The 19,776-nt window shown below is 44.5% G+C and overlaps 1 protein-coding gene across 9 annotated transcripts in view; it reads right to left on the bottom strand.

Annotated features, from left to right (window-relative positions):
* MYO9B (myosin IXB) overlaps positions 1–19,776 on the bottom strand; it is a 238,122-nt gene that overhangs the window by 64,652 nt on the left and 153,694 nt on the right. For 7 of the 9 annotated variants that reach the window (XM_073657341.1, XM_073657251.1, XM_073657105.1 and 4 more), the window contains 7 exons: positions 18,542–18,655; positions 17,628–17,667; positions 13,558–13,680; positions 12,721–12,801; positions 11,488–11,598; positions 11,278–11,400; positions 1,090–1,239 (listed from right to left, as the gene is read on the bottom strand). In XM_073657341.1, the coding sequence (XP_073513442.1) occupies positions 1,090–1,239; positions 11,278–11,400; positions 11,488–11,598; positions 12,721–12,801; positions 13,558–13,680; positions 17,628–17,667; positions 18,542–18,655 (742 nt within the window). The remainder of the gene's footprint in view (positions 1–1,089; positions 1,240–11,277; positions 11,401–11,487; positions 11,599–12,720; positions 12,802–13,557; positions 13,681–17,627; positions 17,668–18,541; positions 18,656–19,776) is intronic. The other 2 variants (XM_073657508.1, XM_073657563.1) reach the window with 1 other exon arrangement.

Raw genomic sequence — 19,776 nt, 5'->3', positions numbered from 1 at the left:
AGGGGGAGGGTGTCTTCTGCTGACACTGGTATAGGGGTAATGTCCCCCAATTCTGACAATATCCCCCATCCTGGTATATAGGGCCCCCTTCCTATTACACGTGGCTTCCATCCCCATGCTGGTATGCACGACACCCCTCATCCCCGCCTGGTATACATGGCACCCCTCATCCTTATCCTGGTATGTATGGCCCCCTCATCTTTATCGTGTTATGTATGCCCCCCATCAGCCTTATCCTGGTATGTATGGCCCCCTCATCTTTATCTTATGTATGCTCCCCTCATCCTTATCCTGGTGTGCATGGTCCCCCTAATCCCCATCACGCTGCACATAAAAATATAAAACACTCCTACTCGCCTTTCTTCTCTCCTCCAAAGCTGCGTCCTGTCTGCCCGCACTGATCTAGCTCACAAGGAGAGATCAGCTGCCGGAAGTCACTGCTCCCCACGCCGGGACTGTGTGCGCGGGGAGCAGTGACTTCATGCTCCTTAGTAGCTGGCACAAAGCGTAGCCGCAGCGCGGCTCCTGCTGCTGCCGGGCGATCGCGTGTGTCCGCTATTAAAGGGCATGAATATTCACCCCCTCCCCATGCCCATGGGCGTGGAGAAAGATTGAATATTCATGCCCTTTAACAGCGGGCACAGGTGATTCCGGCAGCAGCAGGAGCCGCTATTAAGGAGCATGAATATGGGCGTGGAGAGCAGTGAATATTCATTTTCTTTAGGAGCGGGGACAGTGTAGGCTGCAGCAGGCGGCTGCTGCCTCCTGTGCCCCGCTCCTCCGCCGCTACCCCCACACAGCATATATATGTACTCCCTCCCCACCCCCAACATTCAGACTAAGACACACCTACCATTTTCCTCCAAAATTTGAGGAAAAAAGTGAGTCTCAGAGTCCGAAAAATACAGCAGTCTCTAAACTCCCTATTTTCCGATTAAGCTAGACCACCCACATTAATTACATTAACCCAATTAGTAAGAAACATTTTTCTGCTTTCCTTTTGTCTAAAGCTGAATACATTCTATAGTAAAGCGTCTCTCGTTGTCTGAAAAATACAGTAATTTCATGCACACTTTGTTGGTATGCTACCTGTATGGTGACTGCTGCACTTCTCATTCTCAAGAAGTTTCTCCTATCAACAACCATACGGAAAAGACTTTGCAGTAAAATAATCTTCCTGATGACAGCCCGATGAAGGGTATCCTGCAGCTTTTGCCTTTCAGGTTCTTTCATAAATACCTAAAAGAAGCAAAGTGAACATTAAAAAAATATATATTTACTATGCTTTAAGTTTAAAAGATGCACAGAAATGTGCGGTTAAACCTTTGTCATGTTATCAAGCTACACCCAATTCAAGATATTTACAGGTTTGCCCGGATTCGAAGAGAAGGTCTTTTGCTTAGGATAGCATCACTTGTCCAAAATGGAGAATAGTTACTAAGGGTTTCTCTGACTCTGGAGGACCTGTTCTACTTATCAGTACTAGGACAACCCATTTAAATGGATAATAGAGGGATTTTTGGTACTCACCGTAAAATCTTTCTTGGAGCCTTTATTGGGGGACACAGATAACCATGGGGGTATTGCTGCTGTCGCTAGGAGGCTGACACTAGGCTAGAAAAAAAAATTAGCTCCTCCTCAGCAGTATAGACTGACACGGACACTAAGCTCGTCAGTTAGCGAAAAAAGCAGTGGGAGAAGTATAACAATAAAACAGGTATAACGCGGCAACTAGGGAGAGTGCCGTGTCCCCCAAAGATTTTACGGTGAGTACCAAAAATCCCTCTTTCTTTACCACCTCATTGGGGGACACAGGTAACCATGGGACGTCCAAAAGCAGTCCCAAGGGAGGGAACAATAGAATCAGATCAGGTCGGACAACTGCCACCGGCAGCACCTTCCTACCTAGACTTGCATCAGCCTTAGAGTAGGTGTGAACCTTATAGAACCTAGTAAAAGTATGCAAAAAGACAACCAGGTAGCTGCTTTGCAAACTTGAGCTGTCGAGGCCTGGTAACGAACGGCCCAGGATGCCCCCCACTGCCCGGGTGGAATGAAGCCTTACACCCGGAGGGGGCAGTCTGTCCTTTACTCGATAAGCATCCAAGATCATCGAGCGAATCCAGGGAGCGATGGTAGATTTAGAATCAGAGAGACCCTTACGACGACCCTCAGAGACGACTAACAGGGATTCAAAGCGCCTGAAAGAAGCAGACCTTGAGAGGTAGCAGCGCAAAGCTCTAACCAAATCCAGGTTATGTAGGGCCTTCTCAGGTGGGTGCACAGGAGAAAAGCAAAAGGAAGGAAACACAATGTCCCTGTTTAGGTGAAAGGCAGAGACCACCTAAGACAAAAAGAACTACCTTGTCCTGATGGAGGACGAGAAACGGCAAATGACAGGAAAAAGCTGCCAGTTCGGAAACTCTCCTGATGGACGTGATGGCTATCAGAAATGTGACCTTCCAGGAAAGGAGGGACAACGAAATTTCTTGAATGGGTTCGAAGGGAGGGGCCTGAAGAACACTAAAACAAAGTTAAGATCCCACGGATCTACAGGCTGATGATATGGTGGTGCTAAATGAGCAACACTTTGAAGGAAGGGCTTCACCTGAGGACGAGAGCCCAAATTAAGGAAAAAGGATGGAAAACACGGAAAACTGACTCTTGAGCGTACTTGAGGGATAAACCAAAATGAAGGCCAGACTGAAGAAAGGCCAAGATGGAAGGCAGAGAAAAAGACATGGGGGCCGAATGGTTCTCATCCCACCATGAAAAAAGGCTTTCCAGGTATGGTGATATATGCGAGAGGAAGCGGGATTTCTTGTGCTGATCATGGTCTGTATGGCCTTGGAAGAAAAGCCCGCCTCCTTCAGCACCGCGGCTTCAATGGCCATACCAATAAACGGAGATACCGAGAATTCGGGTGGAAGAGTGGGACCGTGAGAGAGGAGGTCTGTGCGATCTGGGAGTCTCCAGGGTACGCCTGCGAGCAGATTGACTGGTTCTGGATACCAGGCCCTCCTGGGCCAGTCCGGAGCCACTAGGAGGATTGGAACTCCCTCCAGCTTGATCTTTTTGATGACTCTGGGGATCAACGGGAGGGGCGGAAAGATATGAGGAAGGTGGAATTGAGACCATAGGATGACTAATGAGTCTTAAGAAATCACCAGAGGATCGCGTGACCTGGCTACGAAGTGAGGGACCTTGTGAGTCATCCGCGACACCATTAGATCAACATCGGGAGTGCCCCATCTTTGACAAATGTGAGCGAACACTTCAGGGTGAAGAGACCACTTGCCCAAGGACAGCCCCTGACGACTTAGGAAGTCGGAAACCCAATTCTCCACAACTGGTATGTGAACCGCTGATATTGCTGGGACATGACGTTTGGTCAGATTACAGATACTAAACACCAAAATTTTTTTTGATATATAAAATATCACTTTTATTAAATATCTTTAAAAATACCAAAAACTAAAATACGCAGAAAAAAATAAAGACATTGGCTACCCAATATACAAAATAGGCAGGTTTAGGGAACTCACCCTACAATCATGCTAGTGTTTCCCTACCTAGCAGCGGAGGTTGGCACCCTTATCCTACGCAGTGGCGTCCCCGCTGAACGTCGACTGTCCCTGCCTGACCCTAATAGGCCCTATACCCGGGATAAATATGACAGAACAACTCCCCAATTGAATAACTGGACCTAGGTCTGGAATAAGGAGACAGACCAATTGGTCAGCTAAATACCTCAGGGTATAGCATATACTGAACCTAAGACACCATAAACATGTGACCCATTCCCTGATAATAAAAGGAAATTTTTCAATAGACAGACAGAAACAGAAAATATTTAGGGTATCCCTCTCTTGTCAACCTGCCTGGCAGTGGAGGTTGGCACCCTTGACCTGCGCAGTGGCGCCCCCACTCCACATTGTCTCTCCCTGCCTGACCCCAACAGGCCCTCGAATAGAAGACAGACAGAGGAAAGTAGGAACACATAAAATATCAAAAACAATAGGCTAATATCCAGAGCTCTTGGAAAACAGAGCAGAGGTATAATAATTGAATAATTCAACAAAAAGGTTGCTAATTCCCCAACACTATATTATAGACAACCCACATAAGATGCATGTAGGAAACAGATACCAATAACAGCTATTTTCAATAAGGCGATACCTCCATCTCAGTCATGTAATACCTAGTGCACCAATCCCCAAACCATCAAGCTTCAGATGTCACACAAAAATCTGAATAATTGCACAGTGCCCGGATAAATTGCAGTGTTTAGCAGCTAATATGTAGCATCATAAAATAAAGTGCAGTGTTAGCAATCAATACATGTTATTCAGAATAATATGCCATAAAGCTCATCTCCAAAATAGTATGCTATATAACTCAACGCATTTCCCCTTAGATAGGTTCATCAGGAGAGCATACTTTTAGCTGGTCCCTAAGACTCAATACAGACAGAAAAAGTATCATGGACTTCGCTTGATGAAGTGATCATGATAGACAGCGAGGGGAACAATATCCTTCCACATCCACAGCCATGGATGGTTTGGGGATTGGTGCAATACTAAACACTAGCCTGATTGTAGGGCGAGTTCCCTAAACCTGCCTATTTTGTATATTGGATGGCCAATGTCGTTATTTTTTTCTGCGTATTTTGGTTTTTGCTATTTTTAAAGATATTTAATAAAAGTGATATGTTATGTATCAAAAAATTTTTGGGCGTTTACAATCTGTGATCTGAGTAAATAATTCCTCTACACCGAACCCGACTTATAGTCTGAATTATAGGACGTGTCGTTTGGCCCAAGTTAGGATCCATGATACCTCCGACAGGACGGACTTGCTTCAAGTGCCACCCTGATGATTTATGTAAGCCACGGCCATGGCGTTGTCGGACTGGATCCGGATTGGCTGACCCACAAGAAGGTCCTGACAATGAAGTAGAGGGAGGTAAACGGCCCTGATTTCCAGCAGGTTGATGGGGAGGGAGGTCTCTAGGGCATTCCAGCGACCCTGAACAGTGTAGTGAAGGAAAACCGCTCCCCAACCTAGAAGACTGGTGTCCGTCGTAACAATTAGCCAGTGGAGAGGGAGAACGATCTCCCGAGGCAGACGGAGGAGGAGAGGGTCCACCAAGTCAGAGATTGTCTGACTTTAGAAGGCAAGAGAATGGGACAATCCAATAAGGAAGTCCTCTTGTCCCAAGCCGACAGCAGAGCCAATTGGAGAGGACGGGTAGAACTTGGCAAAGGGAATGGCCTCGAAGGTGGCGACCATCTTCCCCAGGACTCGCATGCAAAGTCGCAGAGGGAGAGGGATGGGCATCTTAGAACACGGATGCCCATGCTGAGGGCCCTGAGGTGTCGAACATCATGCCCAGAAAGATTAGATGCTGGGAAGGGACCAGGGACGACTTGGTTCTGATCACAATTCAACAGAGACCGGCAAGAGTGTTTAAAGTGATCTGAAGGATCTGGCCGCAGTCCCAGTAGGACGACCCCTTGATCAGCAGATCGACCAAATAGGGAATGATGACTTTTTCCCTGGAACGAAGGATGGCCATGACAGTTATCATCACCTTGGCAGAGGCAAGGACGAACGGGAGAGCCGTGGATTGGTAATTATCCTTCTGGGTCGCAAATTGGAGAAATCTCTTATGTGACGCGCAAGAGATCTGAAGGTAAGCGCCCTGAATGTCCACCGAGGAGAGAAACTCATTGGGTTCCATGGAAGAGATAACCGAGCGGAGGGATTCCATTCTGAAATGACGGAGCCGCACCCGCTAGTTCAGAAGCTTGATATCCAGGATTGGGCGATGGGATACGCCCTTTTTTAGCACCACGAAGAGGTTGGGATAAAAACCTGTGAAGTGCTCTTCTGAGGGAACGTGAATGATGCCTCCCGCCAACAGAACGGAATCTATGGCTCGGAAAAAACCTGAAACTTGTGCCGGATCCCTTGGAGGGTGGGACAGGAAAAAAACGATGGGATAGAGGAAAACTATCTTGTAGCCTGTGGAGACTAATTCTCTGACCCAGGCATCATTGACCGCTGCCAGACATGCATCTTGGAAGAGGAGACTGCAACCCACCATGCAGATGTGAATCTCCCAGAACGGGATCCTGAGGACTTGTTAGGGCGGTCTTTTCTGTGCCAGGATTGGGCAAGCTTGCATGAAGGCTTCCTTCTTTCTCTTTGGGCCAGAGAGCGGTCCCTCTGAGGTGGAACCCTGGTAGAGGAGAAGTGGAGACAGATTTGGCTACCCATGTGGAAGCAAAAAGGGGGCAGAGGGAAGCGCCAGCAGCCTCAAAGGCTAATTTTGCGAGGGATTCAACCTGTCTGTCCATGGTGTCCTTAAGGGAGGAACCATCGGGCAGAGACAAAATGGTTTTAGCAGAAAGCCGGGAAACCTGTGCGTCGACAAATGGAGAATATGACCACCGGTTGACTAGCTCCGATTTAAAGGGGTAAAGGACGTCTATCTGTCTTCTCCCAGGAAAGGGTTTGTCCGGGTGCTCCCAGTGTTTTGAGAGGATACCCTTCAATTCCTTATGACTAGAAAAAGTACGAGGGGACGTTTAGTCTTTTTGAAGGACACAGCTGGGTCCTGAGGGGAATAGTCATCCTCATTGATATTGAGGGACTGGTTAACAGCTGTAATGAGGCTGTCGACCATGTCCTGCAGTTTGAAATTCTGGTCCGTATCAGAATCGGATTCTAAGTCAGACTCCGAGACTGATCCAGGGGACATCTCTGGAGAGGACAGGGCCAAAGGCATCTTGGAAGACATGGACGGAGAGGGAGATCTGGAAGAAGAGGGAGAGTGTGCTCGCTTCTTGGGTCTAGACCCTGATTTGTCCTGGTGAAGATAGCGGCTGGGTGCCTGCGAATCGTGCTGAGGGACGATTGGCGTGGCGGAGCAGACTATGGAACAGGTGAACATTCCCCCGACCTGGACCAAGGATTGTGAGACCTTGGTGACGTCCGATACTGATTGAGAAAGGGCAACAGCCCACTCCTGAGGAGGCAGTGTGCTCTTGTCCCAGGTGGCGGGGGGCGCCTGTGAGGATGACATGGTGAAGGGGCTGCAGGTTATGCAGAAGGCAGAGGTCTGACCTGTGGACCACTTTTTATTACAGAAGGCACAAACGTAGTGGATTACGTTGGGAGAGCGACGGAAGAGAGGCTCTCTGAGCCTGTGCATATGTATATGTGCCTGGTATACTTGAGTGCCTGGGATACTGCTGAGCAGGGCTAAAACTGTGCCGATAGTAGCCTGGACAGAGCCTACCCGGTCTGAGGAAAGGTCCTGTCGTCAGATGCGGTGTCCCCCAGGCAGGAGCAGCTGCAGACCAGCAGCGGTGCCAAGTCTCTGTGTGTGATGTGGCAGAGAGATGGGGACTATGTGAGGGAGAAGGAGGGCGGTCCCATGCAGGACACGCGAATATGGAGGGCAGTCTCGTGCAGGGCGCAGGAAGACAATGGGGGGGGGGGGGCCCCTTGACTTAGAAAAGCGCGAAGGGACAACACCCCGCGCAAATGGAATGTTTGAAAAGAAGGGGGCGTGGCTACTGCGCTGTTGCCGGTAGACTTAGTGGGCGGGCTGGAGGGCGACACTGAGGCCCGAAGCACACCGCAAAATAAATAGTGGCGGTCGGGGGGGGGGGGTGGCTCAGAGGTGAGGCCTGGAGCGCGGTGCAGAATAGATGGTGTGGGAGATCGGGGGTGAGGCCCGGAGCGCAGTGTGATAGGGCGAATGATGTGGGAGAGGGGCAAGTTTTGGAACAGGCTAAGGCCGATGCCTCGATTTATAGCCGGGTCCGATGTGCCCCCACCGCAAGGATAGGAGGCAGGTAACTGACGCTGCCGCTGACGTTGGTGGAGAGGGGAGAGAGGCACAGTACCTGTTCTGTGTTGCGTCCGTGAGCCTCTTGTCCGCATCCTGGGACGGCATCAGGAGCCCAGGGGGTCGCTGGTAGTCGTCCTCCTGCACCGTCTCGGTACTTGACGGTGCAGGTATCGACCCCTAGGGAGGGGGAAGATCACTACTAGTGACACTGTCTTCCTCCCGGCCCACTCCGAGGAGAGGGCTGGGGATGCAAAAAGGCAAGGACCGAGCGGCTCCACCTTCCTGAGCACAGTCAGGTGACAGGGAAGGGATCCTGCCTCGCAGACCTGAGAGAGGGCAAAGTGGATGACACCACATTGCTCTCTCGGTCGCACCTGTGCGGGAAAACAGAGTGAGACCTTACACCCTGTTACTCTGGGAAGGAAGAATCTGTAAGAGAGAGAAAAAAATTAATAAAAACACGACAGGGTACCTAAAAGGAAAAAAGACGGATCTGGGATCAGATCCAGGTCCGCCTCCTACTGACACCAAGCTAAAACAGACAAGCTTAGTGCCAGTTGGTGCGTGTATACTGCTGAAGAGGAGCTAATTTTTTTTCTAGCCTAGCGTCAGCCTCCTAGCGACAGCAGCATACACCCATGGCTACCTGTGTCCTCCGGATTATCATTGCAGAAAAAAACGCAGCACTACCAATTATTTTGCGGAAGCGCTGCGTTTTCGCTGCCATTGACTTGCATTAGAACGCATGGAATCCGCATCACTGGATCTGTACATGCGAAATCCATGCGTTTCAATGTGCGGATGGTACCCGGGTGCGGAGGACAGGAGACTCTCCTCCGGACCAGAGTACCATAGTACCTGTGAAAAAAAGAATGAAATAAAAATATTATATTTACGTTCTGATAGCCCCCGGTCTCCTTGTCTTCGCTTGCCGGTAGCTCGCAGTGGACTGAAGGAGCTGTGCTAACGTCATTTAGTCATGTTGCCGCAGGTCCTTCAGTGTAGTGTACCGCAAGCTGCCGGCAAGCCAGGATGGAGAGAAGCAAGACTCCGGGGGCCATCAGAAGGTAAGTATAGATTTTTTTTTTTATTTTTTGACATTCTTTGGGGTCACACTATATAAATCCATGCCGTTTGCATGGATTTATATAGTGTGACCAAGTTATCAAGCACTTTCCAAGTGATGCTAAAATTGCTTGGAAAGCGCTTGTCAATCCGCATGCGGAAATGCATGCAAAAACGCTTCTACCTGGCAGGAAAAACACATGTACAATCCGCATGCGATTTTTCTGCCAGAGAGATGCAGAAACGCTCAGGAGATATCCGGAGCATTTCTGCATCGTGGGCACATAGCCTTAAAGTACAATGTGTCTCGAACTAAATGTCAGAATCACTGTATGTAAAAGCAATCCATAGTTATTAACATGTCAGATTTGAAAAATGGGGCTCAGTCAGGAAAGTCAAAACTGACTTTGGAAATAAGGGGTTAGCTACAGTGCCTTGTGAAAGTATTTGGCCCCCTTGAACTTTTCTACCTTTTGCCACATTTCTGGCTTCAAACAAAGATATAAAATTCTATTTTTTTTTGGTAGAATCAACAAGTGGGACACAATCGTGAAGTGGAAAGAAATGTATTGGATAAAGATTGAAAAGTGGGGCGTGCAATATTATTCGGCCCCTTTACTTTCAGTGCAGAAGTTCAGTGAGGATCTCTGAATGATCCAATGTTGTCCTAAATGACTGGTAATGATAACTAGAATCCACCTGTGTGTAATCAAGTCTCCGTATAAATGCACCTGCTCTGTGATAGTCTCAGGGTTCTGTTTCAAGTGCAGAGAGCATCATGAAGACCAAGGAACACACCAGGCAGGTCCGAGATACTGTTGTGGCGAAGTTTAAAGCCGGATTTGGATACAAAAAGATTTCCCACGTTTTAAACATCTCAAGGAGCACTGTGCAAGCGAGAATATTGAAATGCAAGGAGTATCAGACCACTGAAACCTACCAAGACCCCGCCGTCCCTCTAAACCAGTGGTTCTCAACTCCAGACCTCAAGACCCACCAACAGATCATGTTTTCAGGATTTCCTTAGTATTGCACAGATTCCATCACCTGTGCAAAACTAAGATAATCCTGAAAACCTGATCTGTTGGTGGGTCTTGAGGACTGGAGTTGAGAACCACTGCTCTAAACTATCATCTCGAACAAGGAGAAGACTGATCAGAGATGCAGCCAAGAGGCCCATGATCACTCTGGATGAACTGCAGAAATCTACAGCTGAGCTGGGAGAGTCTGTCCATAGGACAACAATCAGTTGTACACTGCACAAATCTGGCCTTTATGGATGAGTGGCAAGAAGAAAGCCATTTCTCAAAGAGATCTATAAAAAGTCTTGTTTGAAGGTTGTCACAACCACCTGGGAGACATACCAAACATGTGGAATAAGGTCAGATGAAACCAAAATCAAACATTTTGGCCATAATGCAAAAGGATATGTTTGGCGTAAAAGCAACACAGCTCATCACCCTCAAAACACCATCCCCACTGGCAAACATGGTGGTGGCAGCATCATGGTTTGGGCCTGCTTTTCTTCAGCAGGGACAGGGAAGATGGTTAAAATTGATGGGAAGATGGACGGAGCCAAATACCGCACCATTCTGAAAGAAAACTTCTTGGAGTCTGCAAAAGACCTGAGACTGGGACGGAGATTTATCTTCCAACAAGATAATGATCCCAAACAAAGCAAAATTTACAATGGAATGGTTCAAAAATAAACATATCCAGGTGTTAGAATGGCCAAGTCAAAGTTCACACATGAATCCAATTGAGAATCTATGGAAAGAGCTGAAAACTGCTGTTCACAAACGCTCTCCATCCAACCTCTATGAGCTTGAGCTGTTTTACAAGGAAGAATGGGCAAGAATCTCAGCCTCTCGATGTGCAAAACTGATCGAGACATACCCCAAGCGACTTGTAGCTGTAATCGCAACAAAAGGTGACGCTACAAAGTATTAACTCAAGGGGGCCGAATAATATTGCACGCCCCACTTTTCAGTTTTTAATTTGTTAAAGTTTAAAATATCCAATAAATTTCGTTCCACTTCATGATTGTGTCCCAATCGTTGATTCTCCCCCCCAAAAATTAGAATTTTATATCTTTAGGTTTGAAGCCAGAAATGTGGCAAAAGGTAGAAAAGTTCAAGGGGGCCAAATCCTTTCACAATGCACTGTAAATCAGGGTTGTCTGATTTATTAACACAGAAGTTACTGATCGATAAGTGTTGTGATAATGTTACCAAATCAGCTTCACATAGTCATATCCGACCTGACACAAATGTCAAGAATGCGTCAAACAAGGGTTTTAAATAAACATTAATTTTTATATGCAAAAAAAGTAAAAAAAAAAAACACACCTTTGTTTTTCCCAACTGGTAGTTATGGGGGTCTAGATTAATTTCCTCCAGCAAAGATGTGATCTTCCCTTTTAGGGCTGTTGAAGACTTGGGTAGCAGAACCTGAAACTGGTCTTTAAACTCCTAAAAAAGAGAGATAAATAATAATGTAAGTACAATAGATATAACCTATTAATTTTAATAGAAGGAAATGCTATAGTATCCAAGTACCTGATATGTGTACTTTGCACTATATCCTGATCTCCGGATACGCACAGTTTCCAACATTCCCGTGTAGCGCAGCTGCTGAAGCACCAAAGCTTCATCAAATGTCATCTCCATCTATTGGGGGTGCAGAAGAGCGATAACCAAAATAATTTCTTTATGATAAAAACAGGTATTTTAGATTAAAAAGACAAACTCCAAAAGACATACTGATAGGGAATTTAGATTGTGAGCCCCATGGGGACAGTGCCCATAATGTCTGTAAAGCGCTGTGGAATTAATGGCGCTATATAAGTGAGCAAAATAAATAAATAAATAAATAAAAAGACACATCAACTGTACCTTTACAACATTACCATTGAGAAATAACTGTTTAAGAATAAAAGGAGTTATCTGCAAAGTATATATGTTTTCACCAAAAGGGTCAAAGTGAAACCAATGGGAAGCAATTACTCCTGATTAAGCTCATTGTGCGAAACCCGCTTTAGGCTAGCCGGGCACCCAGATTCCCTCCACTTTGGTTAATACCATGCATTTGATTATGTTGTATACTTTTTGGTGCATCCTTCTGCAGTGAATGACACCAGTCATTACTTGATTGTCAGTATATTAATTGTCCTTTCTGTACGTACTTCTTCTTACTTATCTATTGCACTTTATTAGATATATTATGCCATCCCCTGGCGCCATTTATTGAGGACTACTGCACATTTCCATCTGTTTAATTCTTTTTACAATTGTTCATATAAGCTCACCTGCATTGTACCATCCCCTGGGTTTATGGCTGCACTGCCCCTTTTCTCTTTTTCCATTTCCCTACATTGAATGTATTTCTTGTATTGTATTTTAGCAAGTTTATAAAGTTTTCAATAATGTCATTGATTTTTTGCACTACTGTATGGTCGCACTCATACCTTTTTCGTTAGGCTATCTGAATTGATGACCCGTAACAGATTTCTGTTTGGAAACTTGTCCCAGTGTTAAGATGTTACAGCTACAGCAAGAAATAAATCTTGGCAGGGAACTGGTGAGAAGTCATTGAGGAGAGTATTGCACTTTTTTTTTACCCATTCTGAGCATTAAACAGTAAATACTTGTCTTTAACTTTAGATTTTGAAGAGCAAATAAAAGTTTTCATTGGGTAATTAGATGCTAAATGTATTAGCAAGACTGTGAATCCTTCAGTATATTGAGTTGTAAAAGAAAAGGTAAAAGTTATAATTTGTAAAGAATTCTCACCTTCTCAGAATTGGATCGAATGCATCGGATGAAGAATGGTTCAGCTTTTCCCAGTGTTTCAAGGAGCTTGTTTAACGATGCCTGAAGGAAATGTATACATGTGAAAATAGGCTACAGCCTTACATGACAAAAATTGTACTTAACGTAGAGGACATAGTATTATTTCAGAGAACTGTCAATAACAAAAGCATGCTACCTTCAAGTTCCAGGATTCAAATTCCAGCTCATTTTATATATTCATATTTAAAGGTTACTTGTCAGGCCCCTTAACTGTCCCAATTCACCACCCTTGCCATTACTGTATTCCATAACATCTTATTCATGGAACACAAAGGTTTCAATCTTTTGAAAATGAGTGTGGAATGCAGTGTCCCAAAGAGCCACCACGAGTCCGGCAGGGTGTCGCTTCCTCCAGAATAGACCAGCCTTGGATCCACTAACCAAGTCCAACTGGGCACGATTGAAGTCCTCTATACAATCCACATCACAGAAGGACAACCAGCAGGATCGACACTGTGCGTATGTGCGACATTCCCAGTGTGCCTGCCATGATGTGGATTGTATGGAGGACGTTACTCGTGCCCAAAGCAGAGTAAATAGAGGATCCAAGGCAAGACTAGTCTGGGGGATCTGGCACACTGTCGGGATAATTTAGGTTCATTTGCATATACCAAGCATGGCATTCAAATTTTTATGGTGCACATAAAATGCTATTGGAATAGAAGAATAGATACATTTAAGATTACGGCCAAGATTTAGGATGGATAGGGTATCTGAAGGTAAATGTTAATGTTAAAGAAAATAATGGGACAGGTTTTTACTTTAACTAGAACAAACCTGGAACTGGGCACTGATGCTGGGTGGTTTCTTCTTCTTGTGCAAATGAAGAAGGGACTTTGTAGTTCGGTCATGAAGAGTCATGTTCATTATTATTTTCAGAGATTGCGAATCAAGCAGATTCTGGGAATAGAATAAAAGGTAAAGGTGGTAAACTAGGATTCACAGTGCGCTTTTATATGATCTGTTATGTTAATCATTTAATGAACAGGCAAACACTCCATCATTGAGTGAATTTATCTTTTGTGCAGCGTGAAAGGTCATTGCTCTCGGTGGTGCATTGTCCTGTGTAAACAAGTTGCTCATAACATTTGCAGCCTCTGTGCATTGTGTGATCTACTACAGATCGCTCAGTGCGCATCCTTTACCGCAGTATGCCTGTGTAAACAGGCCGATCAGTACATGCTTACCGAGCGGTGGTCAGTTAGTGCTGCCTGTCGGTCCGTGTAAATGGAGAGTAACATTGCAGAAGTGTTGGCAACTGGACAATGGATGAATGAGACTGACCATGAGTTCAATGAACTCAATAGCTATATTACATTGGGCAGAAACTATGAGTGCCCGGGCCTTAATGTATGCAAATTTTTAACTATGGTGCCGAACAACCTCAAACATATAGGTGTGAAGTTTGGGTGTGTTATCTGTAGCCAAGTAATGTCCTATGTACTAGGACCAAGTTAGTAAGCGATTTGGGTAATTCAGTCTAATTCTTCCACAATACACTTGTAACTTTTATGGGCCTTGCTTCACAAAGAAGACAAGAACAGAGTCTTTCCAAAGAGGTCACCAAGTATGAACTTGACAAGCTTTCTACAACACTATTCTATGCAGTAGCATTAAAAATTATATTCACTGAAGCTAAATGAAAACAATTAATGAATAGTGCAATAGACCCGTTCCTCTCCACCAAACACTACAGCTGGCTTCAGCAGTCCTTTTTCATCAGCTTGTGTGGTGTGGCCTACAGCTTCACACCTGACAATCTGATGCTCTAAATGCCTTTATGACCACAGCACTATGCGCAAGTACTTCACTGGCAGGGGAGTAATGCCATAGCAATAAGCTATAACATTAACATATGGGAAGACTCCCATTTAAGGATACCAAGAAAAGGGAAACAATTACTGGCAATATTGCTTGATTTTTGCTTGCTTTTTATTATAAAGCTTTAAAGGCTATGCCATTTTCTGACAATAACCTCTTTAAAAGAGAGTGCATCATAAAAGAAAAAACAAAACAAAAATAAAACGGTATTTACCAGTGGCAATGATGGTAATCTGCAGGTAACTAGAGTTTTAAATGAGCTGTGTCTATTTGGAAGTACAACTGCAGGGAGAAATGGATGTTATATTCTCCTTGCAGTCAGTCATTACCGGTCAATGGGGTGGCATCGGGGCAGTGAACTGTCCGCAATGACTACACAGTGAGGATGCTGTAATCACTCCTCCTGCTCCTCTACAGACATTTTGCTCTGCACATACTACCAAACAAGATGTCCAGCAACCAGCAGTGTGAGATTACAACGCGCTTTCTATAAAAACAAAAATTGGAATTAAGACCCCCATTTTGCTGCTGCAGTATCTTTAAAGAGGTCATCCAGCCATAAGTTACAATTCTGTAGTGACGCTAAGTGACTACAGATTTGTGAATCCTCACAGCGTGCACACTGACGATTTTCTGGTGGCGGCAGGCGTGTGACCGCAAGTATGTGATATGCATTCCTGCAGTCACATGCTGACTAGACAAGCGAGGCCTCGCTCAATGTAAGTGCATGTAGCAAGGCTGAACACTTCTAATAGGAATGTGGCCGGAAGTAGGCAAATCGCATACTTGCGGTCACATGACTGCCTGCTCACAGCACATGCTGTGAGGATTCACCAGTCTGCAGTCAAATAGAGTGACTGCAGTCTTGTGGCCTAAGACGGGACAACCCCATTAGGTCCTTTATCTAGCAGAGTACTTTTTCAGATATGCTCTCAAAGCTCCTGATCCTGGTGACTCTCTGCTTCCCCTCTCTTCTCTCAATGTAGGGCTAAATTCACATAAGCATTAATGATGATCGAGTATGCCTCAATAACTCTTTCAGCGAGCACACTCGGGTGCTCGCAGAATATTTTGGCGTGCTCGCCTGCAAGTGTCATGGCTGTTTGACACCTGTGACACATGCAGAGATAGCCTGGCGAACAGTAATCATCGCTAATCAGTATATTTTCAGTCCACTCGATCTAGGGGCCACGCATGGACCAAGCCTGGTGCACATGGTATGTTCTCCACACAGAACTCAGGTCCACATGGAGAACAATTGCAGCATGTGTTCTAGTAATCTCGCCTCTACATTGGACTAAACTAAGTAGTAGGCAGCCCCTTCAACTGTCCGCTATATGAAAAAGCACACAGAGCCACCTATATCAACAATTTTCAGAGGGGTAATTGTGGATGTAGAGTATCTTGGAGGACAAGAAAAGAACATGGACAGAAAAGTATAGTCCTGGAGCTGTACCAATACATGAATGCAGCAGCACTCTGAATACACAGACCTCTCATCCACCCTATAATACTGGTAGAGACAGTGCCACAAGAGCTGCAATCTGCATATCAGAGGAGGTGAAAATAATGAAGGAATGAAGATTGCAGCATGAAATGGTAACCTAGAAGTCAAAGGTGTCTTTAGATTAACTGCCCATGGTGGGACCTTTCACAGTATATGAGTGCAGACTGGGATTTGTGCAAAAACAAGTGTGAAGAACTATGGACTGCTTTGCACGCATGAGCACCCACACTTTTGATTTTACATCTAAAACTTAATATACAGGCAGTTCACTGACAAAACAAATGGGCTGTGTGTTCTAGGTTTTATAGAAATCACCATTTTCTACAGATATACCATATACTCTGAATGCTGAATAATCACATGCTGTTAAAACAGTGATTTTATCAAAACTACAGCAAGCAGCCTAGTAAGTGTTACATTGCTGTAATCAGGTCTCTGTCTCTACATTATGTTGCTCTCAAATTAGGTGGCAAAAACGTGGTGATCGATTTCCTTTAAAAGCCCCACAAACGGACTAAAGTTGGACACACTCACGAATTTCAGTGGGATCAGTCGACAGTCCAAAGTGAATGAAGAACCCCACATACACATTAAACCATCTCTGTAACTGATGAAGTTGGGGGGAGGAGAAGGGTTCACACATTGGAATTAGAACAGTCCATTATTTTATTCTCCCTGAAGATGAGATGCTTCTGGAGGAGTCTGGCACCAGCTCGCTCATAGAGAACATAGGAACAATTGGACAAGCATTCCCGTGTATGAGGGAGAATGTGGAGATGCTGACAGCTGTCTAATGTGCATGGTAGCCTTTACTGCAGCTTTCATTACATTTTTCAAAGTTATAGCAATAGGACAACCCACCAGCAAATATACCAGTGTTAAAATATAGAATAAAGTGTGAGGAATATTATGAACATTTACTAACCAGTGACACTTCTGGCAAAATCAATTAAACCAACAGGTCTGAGAAAAAATTGTATATAGAATTTGTTTATATAAAATTGAGTATGTCAGTTTTATTCAACCCTGTAGTGTTTGTTAGATGATGGCTATATGAGCTCACACAAACCTAGTGTGATTGTCATGATATGCTACTTGCATTACGTGAAAAACACATTTTAATCCACCTCGGCCTGTGATCGCAGGTAGCCAGAGTCTTCGCTGCACTAAATGATCCTTCGTTTTTCCCTCTGCTCTTTAATGACAGGTCTAGTAATTTCTTGACTTATGGTTAAAATGCCCATCCAAGAGTGGCAGGGAGAGGATTGAGTGCTTTAAGTGCAGAGAGTCCAGGACTATTTCCAAAAATAAGAGAACTTCATTGACACTTCTGATTGCAGGACCATGCAAATTAAAACTTGTTTTCCGCAGTTATACAATTAATATGACAATAAATCTAAGTATGTTCAAACACAAACCTATCTAGCACTGTCAGAAATTATGAGGTGTCAAAACTGCTGACAGACAGACAGGTGACAGACTCCCTTTTAATTCATAGTAGGGACACTGCCTGTATTACCTTTGGGATGAGCTGCTTCTGCCGTGCACCTTTACTTTTCCTGTAGAAATAACAGTTCGACAAAATGAGAAACCTTTCGTGCCACCTTAATACTAAACATTGTTTTTGTTAATGCATCCAGCCAGCATAACCAGTTATTCCTTTTTTAGACATGGTTATGAGATAAATGCACACCTTGCAAAAGTTCAGAATATGTAACACAGTTAAATACCTATATCACAGGGTACCCAGTATATACCCAGAGGAGGGAACCTAAAAACACTCTGCAAGAGCTACAAAAAAGGTCAACAAAAATCACCAAGTTTGTGTTACACAATAGACACACTAGTGAAGTTATCATATAGACACGCGTGTCTCAAGGGAGAACGTGAAATATGATGGTTAATACTTCATTTTCTCCTGGGTTTGGCCCCATAATCATCTATATTTGTCTGCCTATTTATCATGTCATTGCAAACTTTTACCTTAAGTAGTAATTTTAGCTTTAAGGTTTTTGCAGATATTATGTATAAAGTTACACTAGGCCATGGAGTAATTTTACCCAAATCGCACCTTCCACTTTTCCCACCTTCTAGACCAACCATTTCTAATAAGAACCGTGGAAAGGTGTGCAATATCTCTTTATCTTTGCCATAATTCAAAAGCCAAATTAGTGTACTGAAAAATGTATTAGTAACAAGCAAACTTACCTGTAGCCTTTAAGAAAGTGCATGTAAATTCCACTTGCCAAAAACAAAGTCACAGCATGATGCAAAATGGTATCAACATAAAAGATACTTTGGCTTTAGGTTCTGAAACACAATTCTCAACACATGCCAGAATTTTACAGCAATGCGTAGCTTACAAACTGCACATATTCTAAGCTTTAGCACACAAGGCCAAGTCCGGTAACTAAGAGTCCTGTGCACACTCACTGTAAGTGAAGGCGAGAGTGTCTGCGGAGGGAAAGGGTCCGCAGCAGGTTGGCTGGGTCATCCCCCTGCCATGAAAGTCCCTTAATACTGTTCATCAACTGAGAGTGCCGCTCTCTGACAGTGACAGGGGAGAGGAGAGACATAGATTACAGATGTGAGGGCTTTCAGATTGTTATGTGACATGGTCATCAAGCAAAACAGAAACCTCAAAATGTAAAAAATATATTGTGCATAAACACACAGACTATAGGAGAATAGTATTGGACACACCACTTAATCATAGTCCCATTACCACACGTGTATAATATCCAGTCTGCCTTTACAGACATTTGTGAATGAACGGCTTGTTCTTAATGGCTCCCAGACTGATACTGCACTAGGATGGCACCATTGTAACAAGTCGGTTTGGGAAGTTTCTTCCCTGCTGAAAATTCCACAATCAATCAAGGGTGCAATTACCAAAAGGTGGAAGCGTTCAGGAACCCAGTCACAATGTGGCAGACCCCAAAGATACAGAGGGAGTCACAGAGTGCTAAGGCACATAGTGCATACAATCTACTAACTCAGAGTTTCAGTCCAACAATAAGCCCCTCATTTAAGTGCACTTTATCCAAAAGTAAACCAGTAGTAAATTACCCCCCCAAAAAAAGGAAAGCAGAAGTAATAAAAGAAAAAAAAACAAGATACTAATATCTTCTGACAAATGAGCTCAGAAACAGATAGGTAAAGTACTCTGTTATGTTGATGTCTAAAGACTTGTTAGGAGATAAATAGCAGTACAGTTCACCACAAATCCTACACACCCATGAGTACGTATGTGGTAATATTAGCTGCCAGTGTAGACATAGGTTAGTAGGTGGAGTGGGTACATTTCATGCAGTGTGACGCAGTGTTTAATTACCTATATTCTTTCATGCACCTCACAATCCCCAAAGAAGTCTTATCACCACAAAGAACAGTTTTAGGTGCTCAAGTGGCACTATTAGGATATGTGCACACAACGCCTTTTAGAAACCAGCGTACCCACTGAGTTTTGCTGGAGGAATCCGCTTCAGGACACGTCGGCGTCTTTTCTCCTTAAGTGTCCTTTTCTGCCGTCTTTTCATGAGCATATATATTTTTAAACTATTGAGCAGCTTTCAAGAGGCAGTCGCCTGAGAAATGGTCAATCACTTCCTTTAGCTGCTTCACTGCTTTCAAAGTCTTAAAAGGGGTATTTCCCATGCCCAAGATCC

Source organism: Phyllobates terribilis, unplaced genomic scaffold (assembly GCF_046119375.1).
Source record: "Phyllobates terribilis strain yellow unplaced genomic scaffold, ASM4611937v1 Scaffold_1__5_contigs__length_1240528914, whole genome shotgun sequence".
In the NCBI taxonomy this organism is placed as follows: Eukaryota; Metazoa; Chordata; class Amphibia; order Anura; family Dendrobatidae; genus Phyllobates; species Phyllobates terribilis.
Note: the sequence above shows the minus strand (reverse complement) of the source record. Positions and strands in the feature narration are given on the sequence as shown.